This window comes from the organism of the source record quoted next, unplaced genomic scaffold (assembly GCF_019419815.1).
Source record: "Pyrus x bretschneideri cultivar Hongxiangsu unplaced genomic scaffold, Pyrus_bretschneideri_v1 Contig16, whole genome shotgun sequence".
NCBI classification, from domain to species: Eukaryota; Viridiplantae; Streptophyta; class Magnoliopsida; order Rosales; family Rosaceae; genus Pyrus; species Pyrus x bretschneideri.
The window spans coordinates 1607932-1635044 of record NW_025999457.1 but is presented as its reverse complement, the minus strand read 5'-3'; the positions used below and the strand labels follow the sequence as shown (position 1 = coordinate 1635044).

General features: G+C 36.3%; 1 protein-coding gene across 1 annotated transcript; it reads right to left on the bottom strand.

Annotated features, from left to right (window-relative positions):
- Window positions 1-283: 283 nt before the first annotated feature.
- Window positions 284-7646, bottom strand: LOC103957773 (PH, RCC1 and FYVE domains-containing protein 1). The gene is made up of 9 exons (XM_048580875.1): window positions 7133-7646; window positions 6076-6162; window positions 5186-5272; window positions 4972-5058; window positions 4755-4874; window positions 2171-4270; window positions 1893-2039; window positions 954-1501; window positions 284-776 (listed from the first exon to the last, which is right to left on the bottom strand). The coding sequence occupies exons 1-9, from the start codon at window positions 7178-7180 to the stop codon at window positions 611-613; spliced, it is 3390 nt and encodes a 1129-aa protein (XP_048436832.1). The 5' UTR covers window positions 7181-7646; the 3' UTR covers window positions 284-610.
- Between the last annotated feature and the right edge of the window lie 19467 nt (window positions 7647-27113).

Genomic DNA, 27113 nt, shown 5'->3' with positions numbered 1-27113 from the left:
ACTTTCTATATTTAAAAAAAATAAAATATACGGAAACATACATATAAAGTCATTTAGAATAAAAATTTCGGCATAACTATCTGACAGAGCAACTCTCTCACACGAAATGGGATTAGTGGGGTCAAGTGGGACCGAAAAAAAGCAAGGGTACGTAGTTTGCAAGTGCAGTTGGACAGCAAACATGGTTCGCCTGGTTTACATAAGTTTTCATCGCCATGCAGGGCCTGTAAATTTTTACCTCATTTGGTATAGAGGATTGCAAAATTTAAGGGCCACAAGCATGGAAGAGCAAAAAGAGAAACTTTCATTTGCACAGATTGTCTCAGAAACGAAGATTTTATATACACTACAATACAACAGGTGTATAAAAGGGCAAATACCCGTAAATTAAATGGACGAGCGAAATTCAATTTGAAAAAAAAAAAAGAAAAGAAAAAAATAATTGGGTGAAAGTGGGAAGGAATGAAAGGTGATGAACAAAATAAAGGGAAAAGAGGTTTGCAATGCTTCCCTTCATACACCACCCTTTTGTTGCTTCCTCTCAACACCACCTACACAGTCATTCGTACAAAATAAGTTAATGGATGACTTCCCTCCTGCCCCTCCTTTGCTAAGCTTGTTGAGATGAGGCAGGTGAGAGGGCTCCGTCTGATCTGCGTGCAGCTGAGCTAGCAACCGATGATTTGTCTGACCCACGGACATTGTACTTCTCGTACACTTTCTCACGATTCTCTGACCACCAGATCTCTGCTTGTTGCTCTCCAAATCTCCTTCGGCTGCAAATGAAAATGCATATTATCAGACTTTAATTACAAGATTATTCCATCTTTGATCCATAACAGCAAAGTTATGCACCGAGTATGTGGCATGTTACGGCCAATATGATCAAGAGATCATAGGGCTACCAGCTGACAGATTTATCATATTAAGAAACTAGCAAAAACCAATAGTACCTGAAGCGCACTCGTTTGAGATCTCTAGTTCCATCCCGCAGAGCCACAAGAGTTATATAGACACCCGGCTCATATTGTTCAATCCATTCTGCCTCAACTGTATTACCATTAGCAGGCGACGGAGAATTCTTGGACCTCGCACCATTCTCCCCATCTTGAAAAGGCCCGGATTCCTTGCCATCAACAGTTTCAGACACACTACTACTGACTGACTGAAATGATCCACCACCATTGGGTAATTTATCCGGGAAGTTTATCATCCCATTGGAGGTCAGAACCTCCCGACTCTGCTGCACATTTGTTTCATTCGTTCCAAGTGGATCCTTGGGTGAATGAGTCGGGACATGATTTCCATTTGTTGTAGCAGAGTCAATTCCCAAGGATGAGATCAAGTAAGAACTGCTGATGGAATTCGATCTTGAATGCTGCTCTTCATTAGAATCTGGATGGTTAATGCCATTTGGCTCCAACCCATTTGGCAGGAATGCCTTCTTTATGGTCTCTGTATCATAAACCCCAGGTGGCAGCCGTTCTGCCAAATCCTTGAGCTGAAATAATTGTCAACCACGATCATCACTATGGCAGTTCAACATAAATTGAAAATTTCGACCAAAAAAGTAGAGAGTCAGCTACCTAACTCAATAGTAAAGAACACCTTTTAACTTATTCAAGTTCCAGGGTTAGAAGATTGCAACTGACAAAAAAAAAAAGTATGAAAAACTTGTACCATTGGCTCCTTATTGCTACAGCCTACAGTTTCATTTGTAGAGATAAACCACGGGTACATAATTCATGAACTATTCTACTCTGAAGTTTATTTTATTAAATTCAATATTATAATAAGAAATGATTAAATTAAATGTTTTTTAAATATATGACACACAAGTCGATGATCATGAATAAGTTTAGGAAATGAAAGCAGGTAGCAGAAGAAATGACCTGTGCGGTTAGTGACTTTATAACTTCTTTTGCAGCTTTAGATTTAGCAGATTCCTCTGCGGCCAATGCCATTGCTTCTTGTACTTTCTTCGAAGAATTCTGAAGCTCTAATTCTTGAAGATCACATCTCTGTCTAAGGCTCTCAACCTTACAAAAAAACATTTATAATCAAATTATTAAAAGATAATAATTACAAATAGTCAAACACAAACCCACCACCGCTGTCAAGAGGTTTACAAAAAGTAGCCATAAAGTCCAGAAAAGTATGAACTATGTACCTGTGAACGTAATTTTAGCACTTCCTGATTCAAAAGTTCATTTGTTTTCTTCAGACTATCAGCAATACTTTTTGAGAAGGAAAGTCCTGATGTAGTAGGAACAGGAGTTGCAAAACGAGGAGGGCTTGGTCTCCTCGAGAAAGGTGACACGGACCTTGAACTCGCTCCAGATGGTGTAAGAACTGGTTTGGGAACTGTTCGCCGCAAATCAGCAGCAGTTGACATAACAACATCCTTTAATTGCAACAATGAAGGTGCTTGAGCAGAGCGGACAAGTGAAAATGTGTCAGCTTTCTTTCCCTGCTTGGCTGCTTTAGTATCTAATTGCTTTATCAAATCCATATTAGATAGTGCAGCAGACTTATACAATCTTATGTCAGCCTTGTCCAACCTGTCCTTGTTCTCACCTGACAAGCGAGGTATAGCATTCCTTCTGTTATTACCACCGGTTTCTAACACCTTATTCAATTTCACATAACAAGCATCACAAACTCGATATGGTTTTCCAGGATTAGGAGCCAGTGCTGCTCTTGTTGCTTTTCTTGAACTGCATGAATGGCAGTGAACAAGTCCACAATTATAGCAGTTGTGCCTCTTCTTTGTGAACCCAAAAGCCTGTCTACAAGCAGAGCACTGTGACTGCTCAGCACCAGATACCCATTTGTGAAGACAAATAGCTGCTGTATAGTTTTGACCACAGCCAATATATTTCACATGTCTATCCTTTAAAGCTTCAACGAAAGTCGGTGTTTTCCGATCTTCAATGTCCCCGTGGCCCAACCTCCCATTAGCTCCCTTTCCCCATGTATAAACTTCATTCCTGGATGTTAATACTGCTACATGATACGCACCACACACAATTTCTTCAACGCAATCCCCAGCAAGCTTGTCTTCTACCAAGCAAGGAAGCTTTCCATCAGAATTGGGATTTCCAAGCTGACCATAAACAGTACTGCCCATTGTAAAAACATGTCCTGACGTTGTCAAGCCTACAGTTAAACTGTGCCCACAAGCAATTTTGTGAAAATTGTAGTCGATAAGGGCAGGAACACATGTCGGCTCAAGCCGGGCTTCCTTGTCTCCATGCCCAAGTCGATTCTTATCTCCATCACCCCAAGTAAACAACTTACCTGATGAACTACTTGCACTAGATTGTGTTGCAATAACCTCCACCACAGCAGCAGTGTGCCACACCCCACATGCAACAGATATAGTCCTCAACCCTGATAGGGATTCTACTTCTCTCGGATATGGAATGTTTTCTCTGTCTCCATGGCCCAAGACACCAAATGTGCCATCGCCAAATGTGAAAAGTTTCCCTGTTGATGTTACCAAGGCTGTATGCCAAGGACCACAAGTTACAGAAGCAACTTGAAGTTCCTCAAGAGGACCCGAAATTCTCTTTGGTATCCAATGGCTGACATCAGTGCCATGACCAAGAAGTCCAGCATTATGCGTACCATCTCCCCATGTATAAAGTTCCCCAGCCATTGTAACAGCACAAGTATGAAATTCTCCACATGCCACAAAATCAACACCAGTAGCTGCCAGAGATTCAACTAGACGAGGCTGAGCAACATCCTTCCCAGCACCATGCCCTAGTCGTCCTCCAGATTCTTCTCCCCATGTAAACACTTCACCTTGTCTCGTGACCAAGGCTGCATGTTTGACCCCACAGGCTATATGATGGACATCCAAAACAAGATTGGACTCTAATGGCCTAGGGACAAGCACATCTGATCTCGGGCTCAAATAATTCGCATTTTTATCAGCCCCAATCTTAACAACACTATCACAAATAGCTTCACCCCATATGTACACATCACCTAGAGTTTCACAATCATCCGGTGTTGAACCATGACTTGAAGTGCTAGGAGCACTTGAAACACTAACTCGAAATGCATCTGAACCAGATCCTTTTACTTGCATCTTTGTCTGGTCTGATGCAGCATGTGACCTCTCAGAAACCGGGGAATTTTCAGGCGGAAAACTCTTGGGTGAATTTGTTTTGAAACTAACAGAAATCTCTGGAGAGCCACTATCTCGTGCACCGCTAGCAGAACTATCACTTTGACTATTTGATGTCAAGTCCCTGCCATCCTGAAATACCCAAAGACTTGATCAGCAGGGAATCATTCAACAGGTGTACTTATACGTACCAAAATGTTAGAGAAACTTTCATACATCCAAAGTGTATGTGCGTGTGTAATGTTTCAGCATAAAAAGGTTGGATGACTACAATAAAATCATATGAACTAAAGTATAAAGTTAGATGACTCATTAGTCATTAAAGTAATAAGAGAACTAAAATCCAAAAAAAAAAAAAAAAAATTATATATAAAGTAAAACAAAAATTACAAAGGTAAGAAAAAGAAATTATATATATATATATATATATATATATATTAACACGCACGCACGCGCGCACACACTATATGTCTATACAAGCATAGTATTTCAGCATTTCAAATTTAGCTCAAAGGCTCCAACACAGCAGGCTGATGCAGATATAACACAGATAACTGCAATACAAGACAAAATATAAAAGCTAACACAACAGAGATTTCTAAGTAGGTATGTTTACATCAAGGTAGAGGCCTCCATCACTCCATCCGTCAATTTTGGAACGCCCACCACTACCAGAGGAAATTAGTGCTTTGAGGCCTGCAATCCACACTTCTGCCTCAACTTTGTCCTTGCAAATCTGGAAGGACATAACAGTTTATCATAAATATTAGTATTATTAAATAAAATACGAAACTACGTAATGAGAGATATCATTTTGAACTTCCACCACTAACCAGATCAAGAGACCGCTTTCCGTTATTGTATATAAGAGAAAAGGATAAATAATCCTTTTCAGGACGCAAATATCGTTGAAAGACAGCCTGTAACAAATTTTGTAACAAGATGAAATTGGAATAAGTATCACTAGAAGACTTAAAATTTAAACCTGCAGTAATATATGCTAGTCAGGTACTAAAAATTATATCAAAGTGATATCAAATATCTCACAGTTCTTTGTCCAGGAACAATTCTTGTGACAGAAGCCAACTTCAAACTTCTTTCACTACTTGAAATCCAGATCAAAGATGATTCGTCCTGAAATTATTAAATGCAGCAGTAAGTAGAAAATGGAAGCCATTTAAGAAGCACACAAATTTAAGAATCAAATTACAATAAATGTAACCACAAGCAAGAACCATAAAAGGGCCACTGAAAAGCTATCTCATTAGCAGTATTTTACATCGCATAAGTCAAAACACAAAGCAGCGTAGATACGCAGCAACGTAACAGCACAACTAATGCCAACTGACATTTAACATATTCCAAGACCTTACAAGGTGAAATGTTATTCATGACTATAATAATATGCTTCTCCAAGAACTATAGACCATATTTTGCCTTGACTGACCTCAAACTACAGTATGAATAAATTCTCAAATCTCTTATCAAATGAAATATGCCATAGACTCAGGCAAACCGCCTACTGAACGCTTTGGTTCTAATCTTCCAAATGGATCGAAACCTCGATTAACTCAGATTTACCCTTCAGTATTAATTTAATAAGCGGAAAGAAAACTTGATAAATTTTATCTTTTCCGTTATACGCACAACTGGAAATTGTATACTTGTGGGAGAAGAAAGAAATTACCTAAATGGCACTACATTACCACTGCTAAGTGGGAAATTCAATTAAAATATGTTTTGTAGCATTCTTTACCTCATCCTTTTACAAGTGTAATACATTGTACTTTACTGTCTGTCCGTGCAGGAATTGTGGAATAAATTTTTATTTCAACTTTAATAATTGTGCACCCATGCTTTATTCCTTCCACGGAGCAGACAAACCACCAATATCTTAACAACAAATCCTAATAGAGAAGCTTTAAATACAAACTTACAGTAGAAAGTCTAAATGGACAAAACTTAGGCTTTCCCTTACGACCATATTTCAGTAGTTGAGCACCCTTCTTTAAAGCAATTATTGCCTGCAAATCATTTAAGGAACATTCAAAACCATGAGAAAGATATGAAGAGTGGATAAAGGCTGTATGCACTAAACATACGACCATAATAACTCATACAAAAGAGTAGTATCATTTATACTTGGATATGGAATTCTACACCAAAATGAAATGTTATTCTAATTATAATGTTACACTGAACTCCTACCGCATACAGTACAGACTTTGTGACTTCCAACTCAAGAAGCATAGCAACTTAGTTCTCTTTCAGTTACAAGTTACAACCTTCAAAGACATATCATAATTCATTTACCGTTATCCTGAGACTAAGAGAATAAATCACTAAATCCAAACTTTTAAGATATTACAAAACCCTATGCGTCTTCTAAAGTTAGGTTTTTCACCCTGCGAAGAAATTAAAATGTGGTTACATGCAATGCCATTTCAATTAGATCACTTTGTCACAATAATCGCTAGACAGTTATCGTTTGAAGATGTCAGTACTTTACACATTCCCTCAGAGCAAACCCAGTTGTCGATATGGCAAATGCACATGGGAAAAATACCAAATTAAAAAGGTTTTGAATCTTAGGGCCTGTTTGGTCCTCTAAAAGCACCCATTACTGCACCCATTACTGCATCCATTGAGCCCGAAACGATGAAGCCAGAAATTAACCTCATAAATCAAAGCCTTGAGAAGATTATGTGCCCAATCATTGTACCTAGAAAGCTGTTTTCCAATTACCATATCTAAATTCCTTACATTTTCCACATACCTACAAAATATTAAATTTATAAAGCTAAAAATAAAGAGCTATCCATCCAATTTCCACTTTTGACACGTAAACAGAGGATAAAAGAAAAATCAAATCTTCCGGTTTTCTATGTAATTACACAGACAAAATAATTAGCAATAATTTCATTTTTCTTTGTATTTTCTGATACATTTGCGAAGAGAATTTTTTAGGCAAATAGAATTTGGAGAGAAAGAGACCTGGTCGATGTCACGGTTGGCATTCCCGTAGCTAACAAGATCTGCCATTCCATGTGAGAGAAATTATCGTAACGCCACCACCCTCTCCGATCCCTCACAGGAGCTCCGTTCATCATCTACCGTCCAACTCGCTCTCGCGCCTCCGTGCAATACCATCAACGGCCACGTCACCGTCACCACGACTGCTCACCTCTCTCTCTATCTACACTACGCCGCGCAGATCTGCCGAAACCCTAAGACCTCCAGTTCTGAGCTTTGACTCCGAGCAGACAGGAAGCTGAGCTCGAAGCCGTGGACTGTTTGGGAGCTGGTTGCGGAGAGACCGACGGCGGGTTTGAAAGGAAGAGGGGGTTCAGAGAGGAACTTAGGGAGTGAGAAGAGAAAAGAGAAGGGGCGAAACGGCGTCGGAGAAGGGGACGGGGAAGCGGACCGGACGGAGGAGGGAGGGAGGGAACAGAAGAGAGAAAAATCCCTGGAAAGAGAGGGAATTTAGGGGGGTGGGGTGGGGTGCGGTGGGATGTGTCCGAGTCTGTAAAAAAAGTACAACTGGTCAAAGCTGTGGAAAATAGAATACTACCGATCAAATAAATCAAATCTTGGAAAATAAAAATCAAAAATCAAAATTCTCCTGCCTCCCTTTGTTTTTCTTTTTCTCTCTTTTCATAATTTTCGCAAAATAAGTTATGTATCTAGAATCTCATAATTTGATGCCACTGAGTACGAAGTTCCGAACTAGTTGAAACTACAAGACCAAGAAAACAGACTGAACAAACTACTTAGATTTGTCCTCATATGTTACCTTCAAAAGAATTTCAGTGTAAAATTAAGATTACAGCAATCAATTTCGCTTGTTTTTATATAAGTAAGCTCAAACGGCCATCAAAAAGTAACTTTTCTCTCCTTGAGGAGTTTTATTAGTTTTTTTTCAGAAGTGACACTGCCGAGAATCAATGAAGTGTGACGTCTTTAGTTGAAGATGAAATGAATGTAATTGTAGCCTAATTAAGTAAGCTTGTTTATCCCTACGAACCTTACCGCCTAATAAGTCTTCCTAATGACATTCTTGGTATTCTCCTATGTTTTTTTTTTTTTGTGGGGGCTTAGAATTGGTGCATCTATCCCATTATCGTAGAAACTAATTCTGCGAAGCATCTAACACTCCAAATATTTTTTAGCAATGTAGTAATTATGGACAATCACATAGCATAATGTGAGGGTTAACTTACTTCCCCCTCTTTAGTGTAGATAATATTGTTTGATTTAAAAAAAAAACCAATATAGAACCTTTCTCTTTTTTACATTTAAAAAAATAGTATTATTCGTACATTGATTTTTACCTCTCACACATATTTGTTTATTTTTTTGTCATTAATTTTCTTTAATCCATTTAATTTGACAATAAAAAATTAATAACAATATGAGAGAATTAAAAATAAGCGTATGGATAGCAGTATTAAAAAAAACAGATTTGTAAGTAGGATACTTAAAACAAAATAAATTTTGAATTAAAGAGTGGCTAAAGTTTTAGTTTTTGCTAAAGTTGACAAATAAAAGTAAAAGAAATAGGTCAACAATTTTGTTGTTATTTCTACTTTTGCCTGCGCTGGGTTGGGAATGGAGGCGCGCTCTGCAAGAGGGTTATTTTGGTAAAATAGGGGTGTGTGTGTGTGCGTGAGAGAGGTTTTGAGCGTTGGAAGAATAGCAGGATGACGATAATGGCCTTCGTAAGGAGTGAGGTGGCGGAAGATAAAGTGGCCAGTTGTCCGTTGGTCTACACGCAAGCAGATTGGAGAAGGGTAGAGAAGGTATTGTGGTGGAGATTTAGTGCCGGTTATAACGCCAAAAGTACCAGATTTTGAACACAAACGAGGAGAATGTAGAAGTTTGTGAATACCTACAGTTGCACCAATGTTTCAAAAATTCATATGTAATTTGTGTGCTCGAATATCATTGATTTTACTAGAAGTGCTTTCTAATAACTGAAAACACTTCTAAGTAAGTTAGGCATAAAAAAAATTAAAAACACGTAAAGGTTCATAAACTCACTTTTTGAAGAAGCACTCGTCTTCAAAAATCACTTTGAATTTCAATAAAATTTCAGGATTGTTTGGATTTAAAATAATTAAAAGCTTTTGTTGATTACCTAAAACGCTTCTGACAATGATTGCATAAAAATTTAAAAATTTTATGCGTTCACAAAAGCACTTGAAGTCTTTTATGAAGGAACATAGTAGGAAGTCTATGAATGGACACTAATATTGTCAGAACTAGCTCTCGGCTTAAATGATTTTCAACCACCCTCGAACAAACGCTGCGCTCAAGGGGTGTCGACGAAGAAAACCAAGCAAGTAGCCTTGCGCGGATGTCACTTCTTCTCCACATGTCAATCGAACAGTAGAGGCAGTGGCTGAGCTAGTATGGGGTCATTGGTTGTTCATGACCTCAACAACTTCAAAACTCTATGTATATTTGTATGTGTATTGTATTTGATCATATAAACAATTAGAACAAACTAAATTACAACCTCCCCCTACTTCTTCTTCTATTTTTTTTAACATCCCTATCTTCCTTTTCTCTCTACTTTTGTGCGACTTTATTGTGTGCACCAAATGCTTGATGAAATGTCTCAGTTGACAAGTCTTGACAGTCTTCAACATTATTCTACAGTTTCCTGTAGCCACCCTTGGCAAGCCTTTATATATCATAGTAGTTGGTGACATATGTTAGCATAAGTATTTGGCAGATGTTGGCAAGAATCAACATGTTCCCATCAGATGCTCCACCAAATGGTCAAATGAAGTTTTTTTGTTCAAAATTGTAACCCATTATTTGAAAATACTGGCTCTAAAAGCCAAGTCTACTAGTGTAGCTCATTTAAGCGGTGAGAAATTTCAAGGGTAAAGATTATTTGGGCTCATTCATGGGCTATATAAAGGTGCAAGTACCCCTTAAAATTGGATTACTTTATCTTGAGAGTTATTGTTATTCACAACAAATATACATCATGTTACTCATTCTCTAGTGGACGTATCCCATTTTTACGGGTGAACCACTTCAATCTTGTTATTTTCACATCAGTTTTATCCTTAAAACTCACCAAGGCTTGCCCATACTGGTCCTTTGTTGGCCTTTAAGTTTTGAGCATTAATAAAACTATTGAGATATAAATGCCACATTGGGGAAATAATAAATTTTATATGTGCTTACTCCTCATTTTTTCAGTTGATTTTATAGTGGAATCTCAACTTCATGCATGATATTAGAGCAGGTTGTCCCATGTGTGAATGGCAGCATATTCCACATCACCCAATTTGTGTTTGTTCACATGTTAGGCTTGAAATTTTCCAAGAGCAATGGGGTATGTTGAGTTCGTATGAATCTCCCAATATTGGGAAAATAGGGGACATTGTATGTGCTTACAAGTAGTTGGGCTACTTTTTATATTGTCAATTAATTTTATAATGGAACCTCAACTTCCCTCAAAAACATTACTTCGCTCCTCACCATATTAGTAATTGAAATCATTCATTATATTTATCATTGTCTAAAGGTTATACTTGGAAAAACTCGTTAATTTGGAGGCTGTTTAGCCATTCGTACATGTCAAACATATGAATGTTTATGCTGACAAGTGCATCCGATGAACGATAAATATACTTGATTCACATGCATGATTAAACTGTCTTTAAATGCAATAAAAATTTCTTGAGATTATCATTAGATGATTATAAGGAGAATGAACAATTTCAATTATACGTTTGTATGGTAAATTGGTGTCATATCGTCACCAATAAATGATGGTAAGAAAGAAAGAATGGTTTCGTTTATAAAGTTTATAAACTAATGTCACATCGTCATTGAAGAAGAAATGACTTCTTACATGTAATGTAATTATGATTTTAAAAAATGTAATCTAAGGGACAAGGAGAACGAGAGTAGAACAAGGTGTTGGTTTGGAAATATTTCACCAGTCACTCGAAAGCCAAGAACTCCAGTAAATAAATAAAAATAGGCTTTGGCGTCCAAAGTAGGATCCCTTGAACACAAATACAAGCTATCCAACAAACTAGAGGAACCAAGAAAACGCCACGAGAACAAGCACATCCACACACGATTCCGGCGGGCGCCGGCCCAAGAGGTCAGAAACGTTTCACATCCTCTGGAAATCCCAAGGGTACCAAAATTGCAGATCGTCCAGCAACATTGGCTTCTCAAAAGGTCCAGTCAAACTCATATATCTCTACGTTCCACGATATGAAAACAGGGAGAGTAAAAAGTTGTTGCATGAGTGCCTGGTGATTAGCAACTGTTATACGATTTTAGCTACCCATAGCGAAGTTGCAGTACTTACTACAATGGTAGCATACTGAAGACCTCGTCTTACCAAGTGGAGGCAACTACAACTAGAACCAATAAGTCTAGTTAGTGATGGTTATTTGAGTTTAAATAAAATACCTGACCATTTTTGGTTCCCTATTTTTTTAAATCAAAACTAAACCATGTAATGTAAGGGCTATTTGACTATAATCAACAAATGAAAATGATTTAGCTATTTGACTATTGTCTTGAAAAGTTTTTTGCTTTGTTTTTATTTTTGGTCAAACGATAGATTTTGTTAAATTAGCCACCAAAGGATTTCGAATCCACACATAATGTAGGATTTAACTCATTTTCACCACTGTGGTAAATGGTCACTTGCAAGTTCTTTGCTTTGTTGAAAACACTACTAATTATAACTTGATTTATTTCAGTCTGAAATTACTCATTTTTAATGATAAAATAGAATCAAACTCGTCATATAAATTAGACTCTGACTTGTTTCTTGCCCACCCCTAATTCGCGAGCCATGGCTAACCACAATTTTCTTGAGTAATTGCAACAAGAGAAATGCTAAAGAGACTCTTTCAAATTGGGACTCTCCATGAACTCTCTATCACCTCACAATTTAACTTTGATTTTCATGCTCATATTATAAATTATTGTGCAAAAAATATGAAGTGGCAGAGAGTTCATATAAAGTCTCGCTTTTGAGAGAGTGTCCTTAGTATTTCTCTTTCAACAAATATAAAGTTATGTTATTGGAACGCTAAAATAGTTAACTTAAACTCCTCTGCGACAAAATTTAGGAATAAAATAACATTAGAAACGAATGACTTTTTGAAAGTGTCAATTAGAACTTTCATCTAACCGAAAGAAGAGGTAAATAGAGTTTCCAAAAAAAAAAAAAAAAACAAAAGAGAGGTAAATAGCGAGACAAATAAGTAGTTGGTTTAAAATGAAATGCTTGATAGGTTGATGATAACTTGAGAGACAAGGGAACACAAGAAATTAACATAAAGGGACAAAACTCGTTGAGCGATCGTGATTTTATTTTGGGGTCATGTAGATGAGCTTATCAGAAATCCAGGAAATGACGTTCCACAGACACATTATAAATACTACTTAATTAATTGAGGATTACAGATAGTAATTATAGCAGTGAATTTAATTTTCTTTAGTTTGAGAAGCCACGATAAAATGGCCAAAGAACCCCTAAAACCTGGCGGATTTTGTTGGGATACGAGAGCCCCTCCTTTTGATCTGGTGGGTGAACTACCATCTTTGGGAAAAGGATCCTTCCGATGATCCTTTTTTCAGGGATATTAGGGATCTTAGGGATTCGGTGATTTTATCTGTTCATTATATATCGTGTAGTTAATTTTCGTTATGTATTATTTATATTTAATTTTAAATTTTAAATTTTGAAATAATTTCTAACTGCACGATATACAATAAACGGGTGAAATCACTGAATCCCTAAGATCTCTAGGAAAATGATCCGGCGAGGATCCTTTTTCCCATCTTTGGTTCTTCATGTCTGCAATGATCATGGTGGTGGACCCCACAATTAAGCACGTTTTTCTTTCGTTAATTCCAATTACAAAAAGCGATAATATTATCGATGCTTCAGAACTTTCATTATGCTCTCTAAATTTTTTGTATTTAAAAATAAAAATACATTTATGAAGAGTACATAATAACTTTAGAGTGCCAATAATATTTTTTTTACAAAAAAAACTCATTTTAAGATATGAGTAGAGGTTTTCACACTCTCGTTTTCCTATTCTACACTTCTTTTATTTTTGTCCTTAATTCTTCTGCCATTTATTCAATTTTAGAGAGTGTATCGTTACGTAAACATCTCAACCTAAAAGATTGTGGAAAATGCTTATTGCATAGTATCTTCTTACTGTATTTTCAGCATGTCAACGTAGAAACTTCAAATTTTTTTCTTAAAATTCCGTAAAATTTGAATGACGTAAATAATACATTACTGTGTGAAGTGATGATCTTTAATCTTTTCTTTGATTCAGGTTTTGACTCAGCTCTCATACATTTTGTTCTTCAAGAAAAAAAAAAGGGAGGGAGAGTATATGGTATATACATAGTTATTAGACGCATGTTCCACCAAGGTGATTGTTTTGCATTCTGATTTTTCTCTCGGATCTTCTTTCCTACTGGTTGACTAGCAGCGAAGAAAAAGAGAGAACAAGAGAAATGAAAAGATGTATAACAAAATTCTTCTAAGTTTGGTAATCTTGTTGGTATAAAGTTGTAAAGTATTATTATTATTTTTCTAATCGCACATGGTTACGTGCTCAAGATTCTCAATTAATTCATTTTATATGAGTTCTTGTTGTGGTTTTTGCAACAAATTAAGATGACGTTGCTTCTTTTCATTAAAAAAAGAAAAAAAATCAATTAGTGAGTTTGTCACAACAGTACACTCTTTTAAAGATAGAGAAGAATCACAGAAGCATTTCAGATTCTTATGGCCACTATCGTGTAATTCATCAAAATAAAAATCGAACACATGATGTACTGTGTGGCATACAAGCATATGACTTCCCTGTGTAGACTTATTTGCAAACTTTGGGAATAAGTTAAAACGTTCAATTAAAATTATTCTGGACAAATTTATAAAATTGATAAGAAGGAACCCAACAAATAATCAAATGCCAAGATAGGCCACATGGCTTTACCAAAATAGTAATATGTCCAACAACAATATATTAACTTTACCAAAATTCTCATCCGTCCAACCAACATTTGTGACCATGTGGTCGGAAAGAAATCGCCAAATTTTTATTCATAAATCAGTTATTAAGTTAACCTAATCGAAATGATCAGCAATCGACAAGAGAAAACTAGTGAAGATATCCACAAAGCCGAATAAATTAATGAGGCATACAACTTATAATATCTGAGCATGAAGTAGTGTTGGCAACCCCGATGAGCTCAATTTTGTTGGAGGATATATAAAGAACGCATAATTTTCCAGCACATGTACTTTACTCTTTGATTATCGAACAGTCCCAAAGAATTTAACCGAGATGAGAATGCGATTTACTCTTACAAAATTAGGAATCAAATTCAAAGTTGCAAGTAAGATAGTAGTTTTTTATTTTTTTAGAATGATTGATACTTTAATTAATCAAAAGGGGTTTTATCACAAATAATTTCTGAAATTGATCCTCACTATCAAGATAGTCCTTAAATTAAAAATCAATCAATGTAGTACTTCCGTCACAATTCTATTAAAATTTCCATTAAGTGCTGATGTGGCATATAAATGGGCCCCATAAGATTTACGGATTTTTATCAATAATGGTCATTGAAATTAACTCACACCATCAAAATGGTCCCTAAAATTGACCCACATCATCAATATGGTCCTTGAAATGGAAAATCAATCAATGTAGTCATTGAAAATAGGTGTGGCAAATCAATATGATCATTCTGCCATAATTTTGTAAAAAAAATTTGTTATGTGTTGATGTGGGTTTAATAATTAATTAAAAAAGTTGTCTATATGCCTTTTTGCACAATGGAATTTTTTTCTTATAGTAGGGCCTACTCCAAAGAGAGTTCCTTTCCATAAATTCTCAAAGGCACAAGGCTTAACTAAGGCCTAAGAGGGGGTGTGGAAATAGTTTTCAAACAACAATGGACGCACCTCGATTATAACCTCATTATCTCAAGGCAGACATCGTCATTCTTTGCAACACCAGACCACCCGGGAAGTGCCGAATAAGCTCTCTAAGATTAAGGTTGTGAGGATGTTGATCGCCTAAATGTTAACGATGATGCCCTAGAAGTCGTTGCCAATGGGCCAAGCCGTCACCAAAGATGATCTCAATCCATGTTCAATTCGGTAAAGGGCATCAAAGTGTGTAAAAATGGGTGTATTGAGATTTTTTTTAGAGAATAAAGAGTGAATGAGGTATAGAAATGTGGACCGGGATCGAAGGTGATTGCAGGATTGGGTTTTTGGGTTGACAATTTTTTTATTGACTATTAAATTATTGGGTAAAGTACAAAAAACTACCTCAACTATTGATCTCACGACACTTTTATACCTCATCTTTTTAAAATGACAATGTCGTACCTCATTTTACGAATTTATGCTAATGTCATACCTCCGTCAATTTTTCTGTTAATTTCTCAGTTAAATGCTGACGTAGCTTGATTCGTGACCCACTTTCTATTAAAAAATTAATAAAAACTAAAAAAAATCATTTAATATTTTTAAATATTAAAATAATAAAGAAAAGTAAAAATAAAAAACCAAACAAAACTTCCCCTCTGTGCGCCCTCTCTCTTTTCCCCCATCTTCATCTCTCTTCCTCTTCTTCCTACCTGTTGCAATCCAGAAAAAAGAAAAAAGAAAAAGAAAAAAAAAACAAACTTTGTCCCCTCCCCCCCCCCCACCCCCCCGGGGCGCCCTCCCCCATCTTCATCTTCTTTCCTCTTCTTCCCCCTATATGCTACAACCCAGAAAAAAAAAAAGAAAAAAAAACAAACAAACAAAACTTCACCCCCCCCATGCCCTCTCTCTTCTCCCCCATCGTCATCTCCTCCCTCTTTTTCCTCCTACCTACTGCAACCCAGGAAAAAGAAAGAATAAAAAAAAAAATACACAAAACTTTGTCCATTCCCCCCTCCCCGCGCCTTCTCTTTTCTCCCCCATCTTCATCTTCTTTCCTTTTCTTCCCCTTATCTGCTGCAACCCAGAAAAAAAAAAAAAAAAAAAAAAAAACCAATTGTCGTCCCCCGCACCCACCCTCCACACCCAACCTCGCACCCACCCTCTTCCCTCCTCTACACACCCCACTCCTTAAATCCACACCCATCCTCCCATTTTCTTCGCACCCAGGTTCTCCACCCGCGGAATCTGGGTTTTTTTTATTTTTTTATTTTTTTTATTTTTTATGGGTTGCAGGTAGCGGGTGCGAGGGTGGGTGCGGAGGGTTTAGGGAAGATAGGAGGGGGGAAGAAAGGAATGAGTTGTAGGGAAGGGGGGTCGGGGAAGATGAAGATAGATTTTGCGGTTTTTTTTTTTTTTTTTTTTTTTCTGGGTTGCAGCATATAGGGGGTAGAAGAGGAATGAAGATGAAGATGGGGGAGAAGAGAGAGGGCGCCCGGGGGGGGTGGGGTGACGAAGTTTTTTTTTAAAAATTTTTTTTTACTTTTTTGTATTATTTTAATATTTAAAAAATATTAAATAATTTTTTTTTAGTTTTTAATAATATTTTATTAATTTTTTAATAGAAAGTGGGTCCTAAATCAAGCCACGTTAACATTTAACTGAAAGATTCACGGCCAAGTAACGAAATGTATAACATTGGACCAAATTCTAAAGATAAGGTATGACATTATCAATTTTAAAAGATAAGGTATAATAGTGTCGAGAGACCAATAGTTGAGGTAATTTTTTGTACTTAATTAAGCTTATTTGTAATTTCTTAAATTTAATTAGACTGTTGTGATCCATTTATATGTCACATCCACACATAACATAATTTTTGACAAAAATGTGGCGGAATGACTACATTGATTTGAGACACTTACTTGAGGGACTACATTAATAAATTTTCAATTTCAGGGACCATTTTGATGTCGCGGATCAATTTCAGGGACTATTTTAATGTCATGAGTCAATTTCAAGGACTATTTGTGAGAAACCCATTTATGTGCTTCATCAGCACTTAACAGATTTTTTAATAGAATTGTAACAGAAGGACCACATTGATTTGCAATACCTATATTCAGGGACTACATTGATTGATTTTCAATTTGAGGGACAATCTTGATGGTGAGGGTCAATTTCATGGACCATTTGTGATAAAAATCCTAATCAAAACAATATACTTGGGCTAACCCTGATTTGACAACCCTAACCCTAACTTTACACATATTCCTAAATCCTAACCCTATAAATATGTTGATGCCAAAAATGGGTTGACTTTGAAATAATGCAAAATGTCAAGGTGTGACCTTCGCAAGGTTGCTGTGGTCATGAAGTGCAGGTAATATGAAAAGAGATAGATATAGAGAAGCATACATAAGATGTACGTAGTTCATCCTAAGTTGGGTTATGTGCACGAGGATAGATAAGTTCTCATTAATAATTAATGTAGAGTTTACATGATATAAATGTTCAAGCATAATCATCATTAATGAGTTCTAATAATGGATTAAGTAGAATAATAGTATTAGGGATTAATTGTGGGAGAATGATCTCTTTTTATAGTTGAGGATACTCCTATGTTTTCATCTGCGGTCAATGTGAGATTCTAAGAGTTTTATTCTGGTGTTAACACGTATCACATTGTGATTGGTCTTTTGATTAAAGAGAAACTCATGTGTTACGGCAAAGGTGCCTCAGCATGAACCCTTCAATAAGTCTTCAAAGGTATAAAAATGACTGGTGCTTGGTAATTTCGGAGTTAATGAAGTATGGTACAAACAAGATATATCACCTCATGTTCTACACATATTCCTAAACCCTAACCCTAATTTTATTCTCTTGTCAACTATGAATGGTGGCAGCTGACATAGGCCACCATTTTATAAAGTTTGTTCTTTTGACATAGTAAGTGTGTATAATTTTTTTTTTTTTTTGGAATTGTTATTAACACTCAAAAAATCTCATTTGACACTTCTCACAAGTATAATTTTCTTTCTAATTATAGAAAATTTGGAGTGCCAAATAAAATTTTGAGAGTGCTAATAATAATTTCCATTTTTTTTTCTTTATAGCAAAAGGAAGTGAAAGAAGGCATGATCATATATATAAGCGGAAAAAGGATCCTCTTTGTGGGAATCCAGATGATCAATCAATCATGTCTGTTCATCGTACATCGTGCGGTCAGAAATCATTTAAAATTTAAAATTTAAAATTAAAAATAAATAGTACCTAATGAAAACTGATCACACGATATACGATAAATAAACATGATTGATTAATCTCTCAAATCTTCACAAAAAGGATTCGGAGATGATCATTTTCCTAAGCACCCCACCAAATCTTAGTCCAACCAACAATTCAAAAGAAAAAGTCTAAAATAGAAATTATGAATGTTTTTCTATCGTTCTTTTTTATTTTAAATCAAATAAAAAATCTTATACCAAATAGTAATTTATGTGATCACTTATTTACTTTAGTTTTTAATCCCGAAAGCAACAAGGTGTACATTATTTTATGTGGTGGATTTGGAAGAGTCGGTTACTTATGCCACTAATAATGCCATAATTACATGATGACAATTGATAGCTACCTTGAAAGCCGCCTAATTGCTGTTTGGTATTTGGTTCGCGTTGCAAATAATAATTGTGAGATTGATTAAAGTGAGAACGGGTTCTATTTGTGAGAATCTCGGAAATTCATGAATTATATTTATTCATCGTACATTGTATGGTTATAGATTATTTTAAATATTTTATTTAAAAATAAACATAAACAAATACTTGATAATTTCTGACCGCACGATGTACGATGAACGAACACGATTTACAAATTCTCAAGATCTTCGTCAAAAAGATCCGGAGGGGATCCTATTGGGATTAAAGTAAGTGGTAATTAAGTACTGCAAAAGATGAATTATTCATGATGTGAGAAGTATAATATCGGAGGCTTCCAAAGGCTTGCTTTGAGGACAAGGAGCCAAAATTGCAGAGTTGATTTGACACAACCACAAAACCTACTCGGCATGGTCGGCTTCTTGCCATGCATATGGGACCATTTGCATACAAAGGATTACTTTGTGGTTTTAGTGATCGAGAGGTTGTTAGTGCGAAAAATTAGTAATTCTTAACAAAAAGCATATGCGTTTGTATTTTGTGTAGACTAGTACCGATATTCATATGTAATTATTGAGTCTAAATGTTTCGGGCTTTTAATCTCAAGAACGTCAAACAAAATCAAAGACATTAGTTCATATAAGTTTGTCATATGCATTCAAATGGACTATACCTATTATAGGTTCAAGGTTAATTGTTGATTCCTAAATAATATTGTTAGGATACTAATGAGGTAACATATTTATATATGTATATGCGCGCGTGGGTTAGGGTTGCCGCATGTTTGTGTGGAAACAGAAAGCCTAACATTGACGAGAGTTTTCTCTGGAGAAAATTTGATAAATCATTCATGATCTTCTTTGTGCTTTAATCTTAATATCAATATGAGAATGTTCTTTATGATTATCGCAATTGATTTATTGTGTTAAATCATATTCGTATCATTGATATTGCATTATTGCGGATCTCATATGCCTTTAAGGAAAAAATTTTGTGCAAAGTTCATGTTAGAGTGATTGACAACTGCGACCATTGTCTTGCAATATCCGTTTGAAGAAAGTAAGTTTATTAAGTCCTTAAGTAGTAAAGGCGTGAATGACAAATCTGCCTTCTAGTATGCGTGTCTAGTAACCATCAAATTTCTATTAAGTCCTTTTGTATTTGTTTGACTTATAGAGGATTGTTTTCTGCTTCGCAAAGTGCCCGTGAATATCCTTAGTGATGGGTTTAATTTGCCTCATTAAATTCTACATCGTTGCGTACTGTGCGTTGCTAGTTGATTTATTATGCTGTTGCGAATAGTTCAATCCTACGATCTGATATATACAAACATGTGTAGCATTCTAGTATTTTTAGCGGTACTAAATCAATTGTATTTTTTGTTTGCACATCTGTTCAGATTTGTTATTTTAAAAAAATATAAATAAAAAGTAAAAACACGTATCTAGTGCAAGTTATTAAGTTGAGGGCTCACCAACCCAATTATTCGATTCAACTCGATATGACTATTGCATGTCTCAAGATATTAACGTTGAACATCATGTTTCCCATGTTCCCACTCATAATGGTCTCGCAGAAGCGTTTATAAGGCTTCTTTAATTGATCCCTAGGACCTTAGTTATGCACACCAAGCTTCCAATTTCTGATTGGAAGCCATGCAATTTTACCTACAACAATGTTTGTCCGCCTGTGACCCATCACTTCTTAACCCTATATATTATGCGCAATGGCGGAGCTACACCCACACGGCTACAGTGGATTGTAGCCTAGGAAGGATTTTTACAAACTGAAACTATAGTAGTTTATACATTAGCTTGTTGTTGCTTATTGTAGGTATAATAGGTCACCCAACTCCTAGGAAAGCTATTATTTAATGTGTTTCTTTATTTATAAATAATACTTCTATTACCTTATATATTCTTTTATTATTTTTAGACTAAAAGTAAAAATAGTAAATTAATAGATAATTGGGTTTCTCCTCATCCTTGTGCTTTTAATTAACCTATTCGTTTAAAAAAAAAAAAAACCCTCTACCCTATTTGATATAGCTTCCCAAACAAAGAAAAACCATGAATCACCGTCAAATTATTTTCTAATGAAATTCAACGCTAGATAAGTTCTTCATCTCTTCATTTAACTTATTTCTTGATTTAATTGTTAGATTAATTATTTCTTTGGTCCTTGAATTTGTCTATTAGGGTTCAAGATTTTAGGAATAATCCATGTTTCATGGTTGCCGTATTTGTAACTAATAAAAAGGGCTTGACGACAATATTGATTATGGCAATAATAAAAGATTTCAATTCTATCACGGATATCCAGGGGCACAACTTGAATTGGTATCCCCTAACCTATTTTTCTTTTAGGTACTTGTTATCAACAAAAATGATAAGATTTGTTATCCTTCTATTGCTTTTTTGTATGCATGTTTTATTTGTGTAAAAGCTAGTTGAAAAGTAGTTTAATAAACTAGTTTGGATTAGTACTTCATGTTCTTAGTTTTATGTAGATTTTATATATCATATGATTACATGCTAATAATTTTAGCTGGCCCACCCATGAAAAATTTTCTGGGTCTTCCATTTTTGATTCTGCGTTATAGTTATGGTACGAGCCAAATATCTCGCACTTACACATATTTGGGTGTGCTGTTTAATTATATGCCTATCCCCTGCCACAACGTATTAAAATGGCTCCACAAAGAAAGTTAGAAATTTATATCGATTATGATTCACCTTCAATTGTTCACTATTTAGAACCCTTAACATGTAATATTTTTACTGCTAAATTTACTGATTATTACTTCGATGAGACAAACTTTTCAATTTATGTTTTTAATTCCAAGAGCCCACTCCTATAAATAATATATAACACATATTGTTTATTTATATTGCCTTTTGAACGGCCCAAATAGAGTTGATGTGTGTCTGCATCATTCCTTACATCAATTTTCCTTTCTGTTTGGATACATATTGAGTGCACTTTGGAGGACACAAGATTCCGCAGTAACTTCTTGTATTTGTGGCCACCCATCTTTGTCATCGTCAATAAGAGTAGAGGGCTTGTCACTATTTAGAATTACTTTGTAAATATTAATCAGGCTACTTAAGTGATAATTGGATGGCATTTTAGTTTGAGCGTAGAGTCATATTTCATATTTGGAGCTGATGTTGAGGATAAACTTATGGGGATGAATACTTACTAATCTGTATTAACACATTTTAAACCCTAGTGAGTGGTCAACCTGAACTTTTTTTTTCTCCAAATTATGCTTCAAATTTTCTGTCTGTGAGGCAATTTGATGCTTTTAAGGTTGTGCTTTAATTTGAGTAACCATCTTTACTTAAAGTGAAAGAAATGCACCACCTGAATACAAATTGGAGAAGGGACATGCACAATGTTTATATGGCTTTTCTGATGATGATGATGAATACAAATTGGAGAAGGGACATGCACAATGTTTATATGGCTTTTCTGATGATGATGATGATGATGATGATGATGATGATGATGATGATGATGATGATGATGATGATGATAATAATAATAATAATAATAATAATAATAATAATAATAAAAAAAAAAGACAAGACCAAGACAAGTATATGTGACATCCCGTCCCAAAATTCATATTAACGTACGTGTGAAATTACGACTTTGCCCCTAGTTCGTTTTTGTCACGTTATTGGTTGTTTTGTGTGGTGTGGCATGTGTTGGACCACACACACACACTGTCTCTCTCTCCCGTGTTTCCCTCTCCCTCTGTCTCTTCTCTCTCTCTCTCTCCCCCGAGTCCTCTATTATTCTTCTTCTTCCTTCAACGTACGGACACACACACAAATATACCAATTCATCATAGATCGAGGAAACTAAGGACACCTTCGAACTCGTGAAGCTCATGCGAGTGCAACCATACCAGTTTCAGGTGAGAAATCCTTCGTTTTCACGTCGATTCGAGGTGGTCCGATTTGAGTACTATTCATGCAAACTTAATCTAGCTTGTTTTTGGACTTTTGAAGCTCATAGGTGTCTTAGTGAGGTCCCAAGGAGCCTCGGAGTGCTTCGTTGGAAGAAATTGGACGTCGGGATCGTCTTGTTCAAAGTTGGCCGATTTTGGATTGTGTGGACAGGTAAGATCGCGTGAGTTTTAGCCCTTAAAACTTGTAGGGATGTGTTCTACTAGTCTAGGGCTTTAATTTGGTGCAAGAAACGTGAAAAACGGTTGAGAAATGAGTGAGAAAACTCGAGTTGCAGGTTTCCCAGTTTTCCGGCGCCGACGACGGCACCGGAGATTGAACGGAGAAGGTGACGGAATATTCCGTCAAATCTGACGGAATATTCCTGACGTCGTTAACGGAATATTCCTCACGGCGTCAGTTGACGCCGTCCGTGTGCACCGCACGTGCCTGCGCGTGGCCGGCGCGTGTGGCCGTGCCTTGGCCGGCGCGTGCGGCGGATGAAATTTTTTCTAAAAATATGGTTGTGATTGTGATATCCCGTCCCCAAAATTATTATTTTATTTTATTCTTGACGTATTTCGAAGATTTGATTGGAACTAGTTCTTTATTTCTCCAAATTTAAGAAAACGAAGTGAGGGGTACTTTAGTCATTTCTAATTTTCTCGACCTTTTCGGTCAACTCTTGAATTGGTTGGGTAGAGTTCGATTCCCTGAGCGCGTAGGCGCAAACAGATCTTATTTCCGAGTCTGAACGGAGAAGTTAGAGTCGTTTGAAGTTGGTGGCATTTTGGTTATATTACCAAAATGCTATAAATTGGGGGGATTTCAGAAAAGGTAGGAGGGAAACTGCACAAAACCGTTTTAGGGGGAAGTTTGACCCATAAACCCACAAAACTTGAACCGCTTGTATCTTTTTCATCCGAGCTCCGTTTTGGATGATCTTGGTGTCCCTGGAAAGCTCTTGACGAGCTCTACATCTCTGTAATTTTATATTTTCCCATTTCTTTTCCATCCGTGCAGTTCGAGGTCGCAAAGTCCACGACCTTGCCGGCGGATTTATCATCTTTCCGGCGATTCCGGCAACGATTTCCTTCAAGTGAGGTATGAAACTTCATCTACTCTTCATAATCTTCAAGTGGGTATGCTTAGTTTGTGCTTTCGTATTCATTTTAGAGTTGGGTGTTAGAACATCTAGAAATCCGGTTTTCTCCGGTGAAATTGGACTGTTTCCGGTTAGAATTTATCGCCGGCCTAGTTGTGAAAAGTGTTTCCCTTGTTGAGCTCTAGCTACCACGTAAATTTGAGCTCCTCTAGTTAATGTTGAAATTCGGGGTTTGTAAACCCTCCATCTTGGCTTCCACCGCGTGTGGCGGTGCGTGGGATCGTTCACGAGTGTTGTCTAGGTTTTAAATACCTTCTAGTGACCATGTGAACCTATGTCTAGCTTGGTTTCCAAAGATTCAATTGTTGGGTGTGTAGATCAAATTTCTTGATCAAGGGTTTGGTTCAAAGGTCAATTTCTTGTTAATTTTGAGTCATGTTAGGTTTGGATGTTGTATACATGACTTCTGGACTACCGGGAAGTATTTTGGGATGTGTTATATGAATTGGAAGTGGGTTGTTACGTAAGTTGCAGAAAATTGACTTCTTTGCAAAGAAAACTCAAGTTTCGAGTAGCCTTATTTGGCTCTTAATTTCTAGGCCTTTATGTGCTCATTTGGAGAAAATTTTTAGTGTGTTGAAAGTACATATGCTCATGGTCGTAACCCAATTGTTTTCACTCAATTTTGTTGAGTTTTGGTTGATCAAAACCTTCTTTAAGTTTGGGTCGCGGGCTGCCAAACAGCAGCAGAAAATTGGGTTTCCAGTTTCAAGACTCCGTTTTTCCTTTTGGCATAACTTCCAATTTAGAGCTCCGTTTTCTACAAACTTTGTATGCTTTTAAAGTACAGAACACAAGCTTCAAAACCCATATAATATCACATGATTTGGTTTAGTTTGGAATGTCCCGAAGGGAGCCTAAACTTGGTCTGATAGTGCTGTTTTCTGCAGATTTTGTGGAGAAGTAGAGTACTTTTTTTTGCCACACCTATTTTCTTTTCCAGCTTCCTTTCTAGTCTTCTTTACTACTAATTGAGTGATATTATTTGAGTGGTAGATTCCATAATCAGTGTACTTCTTTAGATAATATTAATTTTGTTCCTTTGAAGAGCCTAATCGGAACACAAAAGTACAATCAAGAGTATAAATACAAGTAGCACACCTTACTAACCAAACTAAGCTATTAAAATGTGAGTTCTTTTATAACTGGCCATCGATCTATTTTTATTAAATGTGGTTTGATTATGGATGGGTAATATTGTGGAAAAGTGATTCGAATTGCATATTGAAACGTGAATTATATATATACATACGCCATAGACCCATGTTAATTAAATGTAAATTCTATTGAAGTGTTATTTTATTTGTGGCCAGTGATCTATTTTCAGTAAGTATGATTTGACTTGTGGATTGGAAATATGATTTGTATTGTATGATTGGATTGATGTAATGAAATGCGAGAGCTAGTAGTGGACCTTTAATCCATTGTTATGGGGTTTGTTGCTTCGATACATGTTTCAACCCTCGTGTCATTATTCATTCTCATTTCATTGAGTCTTTGTACCTTGAGTAACTTGATCCATGTCTTGTTTTATCGATTGGTGTTACACATTCTACTCCGCGATTTCGTTGAGTGATGGTCCGAAATCGTATCCTGGTTTGGATTCCGTTGAGTGATGATCCGGAATCCTTCCTACTCCACTCCGCGATTCCGTTGAGTGACAGTCCGGAATCTTATCTTGGTTTGGATTCCGTTGAGTGATGGTCCGGAATCCCTCTTACTCCGCGATCCCGTTGAGTGATGGTCCGGGATTGCATCCACCTTAGTTCATGGAGTTTAGTTTGAGATGGTTGCAAAGTGTAGGTTTTGGATGAACAGTGTCGCCTAATTCTACTTTCATTGTGTGTATGTGAATATGGGTGTGAGATGTTATGGTCGTTTAAAATGAACTTTTGGATGTCTGGGTGCCTTCCTCGGAGTTTTCAAAAGTTTGGTATTGATTTCCTATGAATGATTTATATTCAAGGTTTATAAATTATGATTGATGACTGGTTTTATTATTGTATCACATGCTTATTTTATTGTCCCTCACCCGAGCCTCTCAGCTTATCTAAGTGCCTGAATTACCAGTGCACCAATTCCATAATATTGGCATTGACTTTACATATGACAGGTTTGGGTAGATTATGAGAAACCGCTTGATATTTTGGTTCCGTTGAGTGGTCCGGAACCCAATGTTGTTGGATTCCGTGGAGTGGTCCAGAATCCTTGCTCTTGTTCATTCCGTAAGGTGATTTTGAATCCTAAATTCGAGTAGATGGGAATTACCCACAATAGATATTGTGAAAATAGAGTAGAATTACCATGTTATTATTCTTAACCCAAATTGGGAATTATGTAGAGTTCTTTAATTAAATTCGTGAAATGATATGTTATCTCATTGATTGATTAACGTAATTAAATGTTATTATTGTACTTCGTGATTCCTTGATATGTTACAAGCTATGTATTGAAAAATAATGTTGGAAGTATAGTGATTAGTATGATGAAGTGAAATGTGATGTAACTTGGGTATTGGAAATGGTTATGACACATGATTGTAATGCATATTGAATTGCTTGGGAGATGTGAGGTCTAGTAAATGACCGATGACCCATTGTGATGTGGATTTTACTCAAATATTGCTTCGTTTCGTTGAGTTTCGTGATTTGGGTAACTTGAATCATGTCTTGTTCCTCCGAGCCGTTGTTATGTTTCTTGGACTTCCGTTCAATTCGGTTGGGTGGATTGGAACTGAGTTCTGTTTGGATTCCGTTGAGTGATGGTCCGGAATCCCCTTTGGAGCCTTGGTCCGTTGTGCGGTCCAAAATCCCCTTTTTCAAAGATGTAGTCTTCAACTGAATTGTGTTGCTCTAGCCTTGCGTTTCGACTTGTTGTATGTGTTATTGATGATGTGATGGTTGACATTATTGATTGATGTGATTGTGGAATGACGTTGGATATGAGTGGAGTTATCATGAGTATTTTAGTTGATTAATGTTTCTAGAGATTAATATGTTCTTTGTTAATTCTTAAATATGTTACTCGCTAAGAAATGGGAATTTATGTGGGAAACGTGAGGAATTTATGTGAGGGTTGAAGTGGATATGTTAATCGTCATGTGGGATTGTTATGTTGGATACCATGATTATTGTTATGACTAGACTTGTTGATAAATGTGGCTAGAGAATGGTATTATACATCGTTGGTTCTTTGAAATAAGATATGTTGTGAATTGCGGTATCATGTTGTGACATAA

Bases quoted from the DNA above. Each gene is read 5' to 3' on its own strand.
- LOC103957773 (XM_048580875.1), bottom strand. From the start codon at position 7,180: ATGGCAGATCTTGTTAGCTACGGGAATGCCAACCGTGACATCGACCAG. The intron at 6,163-7,132 runs GTCTCTTTCTCT...AATGATTTGCAG, and splicing joins CCAACCGTGACATCGACCAG to GCAATAATTGCTTTAAAGAA. The intron at 5,273-6,075 runs GTAAGTTTGTAT...TAATAATTTCAG, and splicing joins GTCCATTTAGACTTTCTACT to GACGAATCATCTTTGATCTG.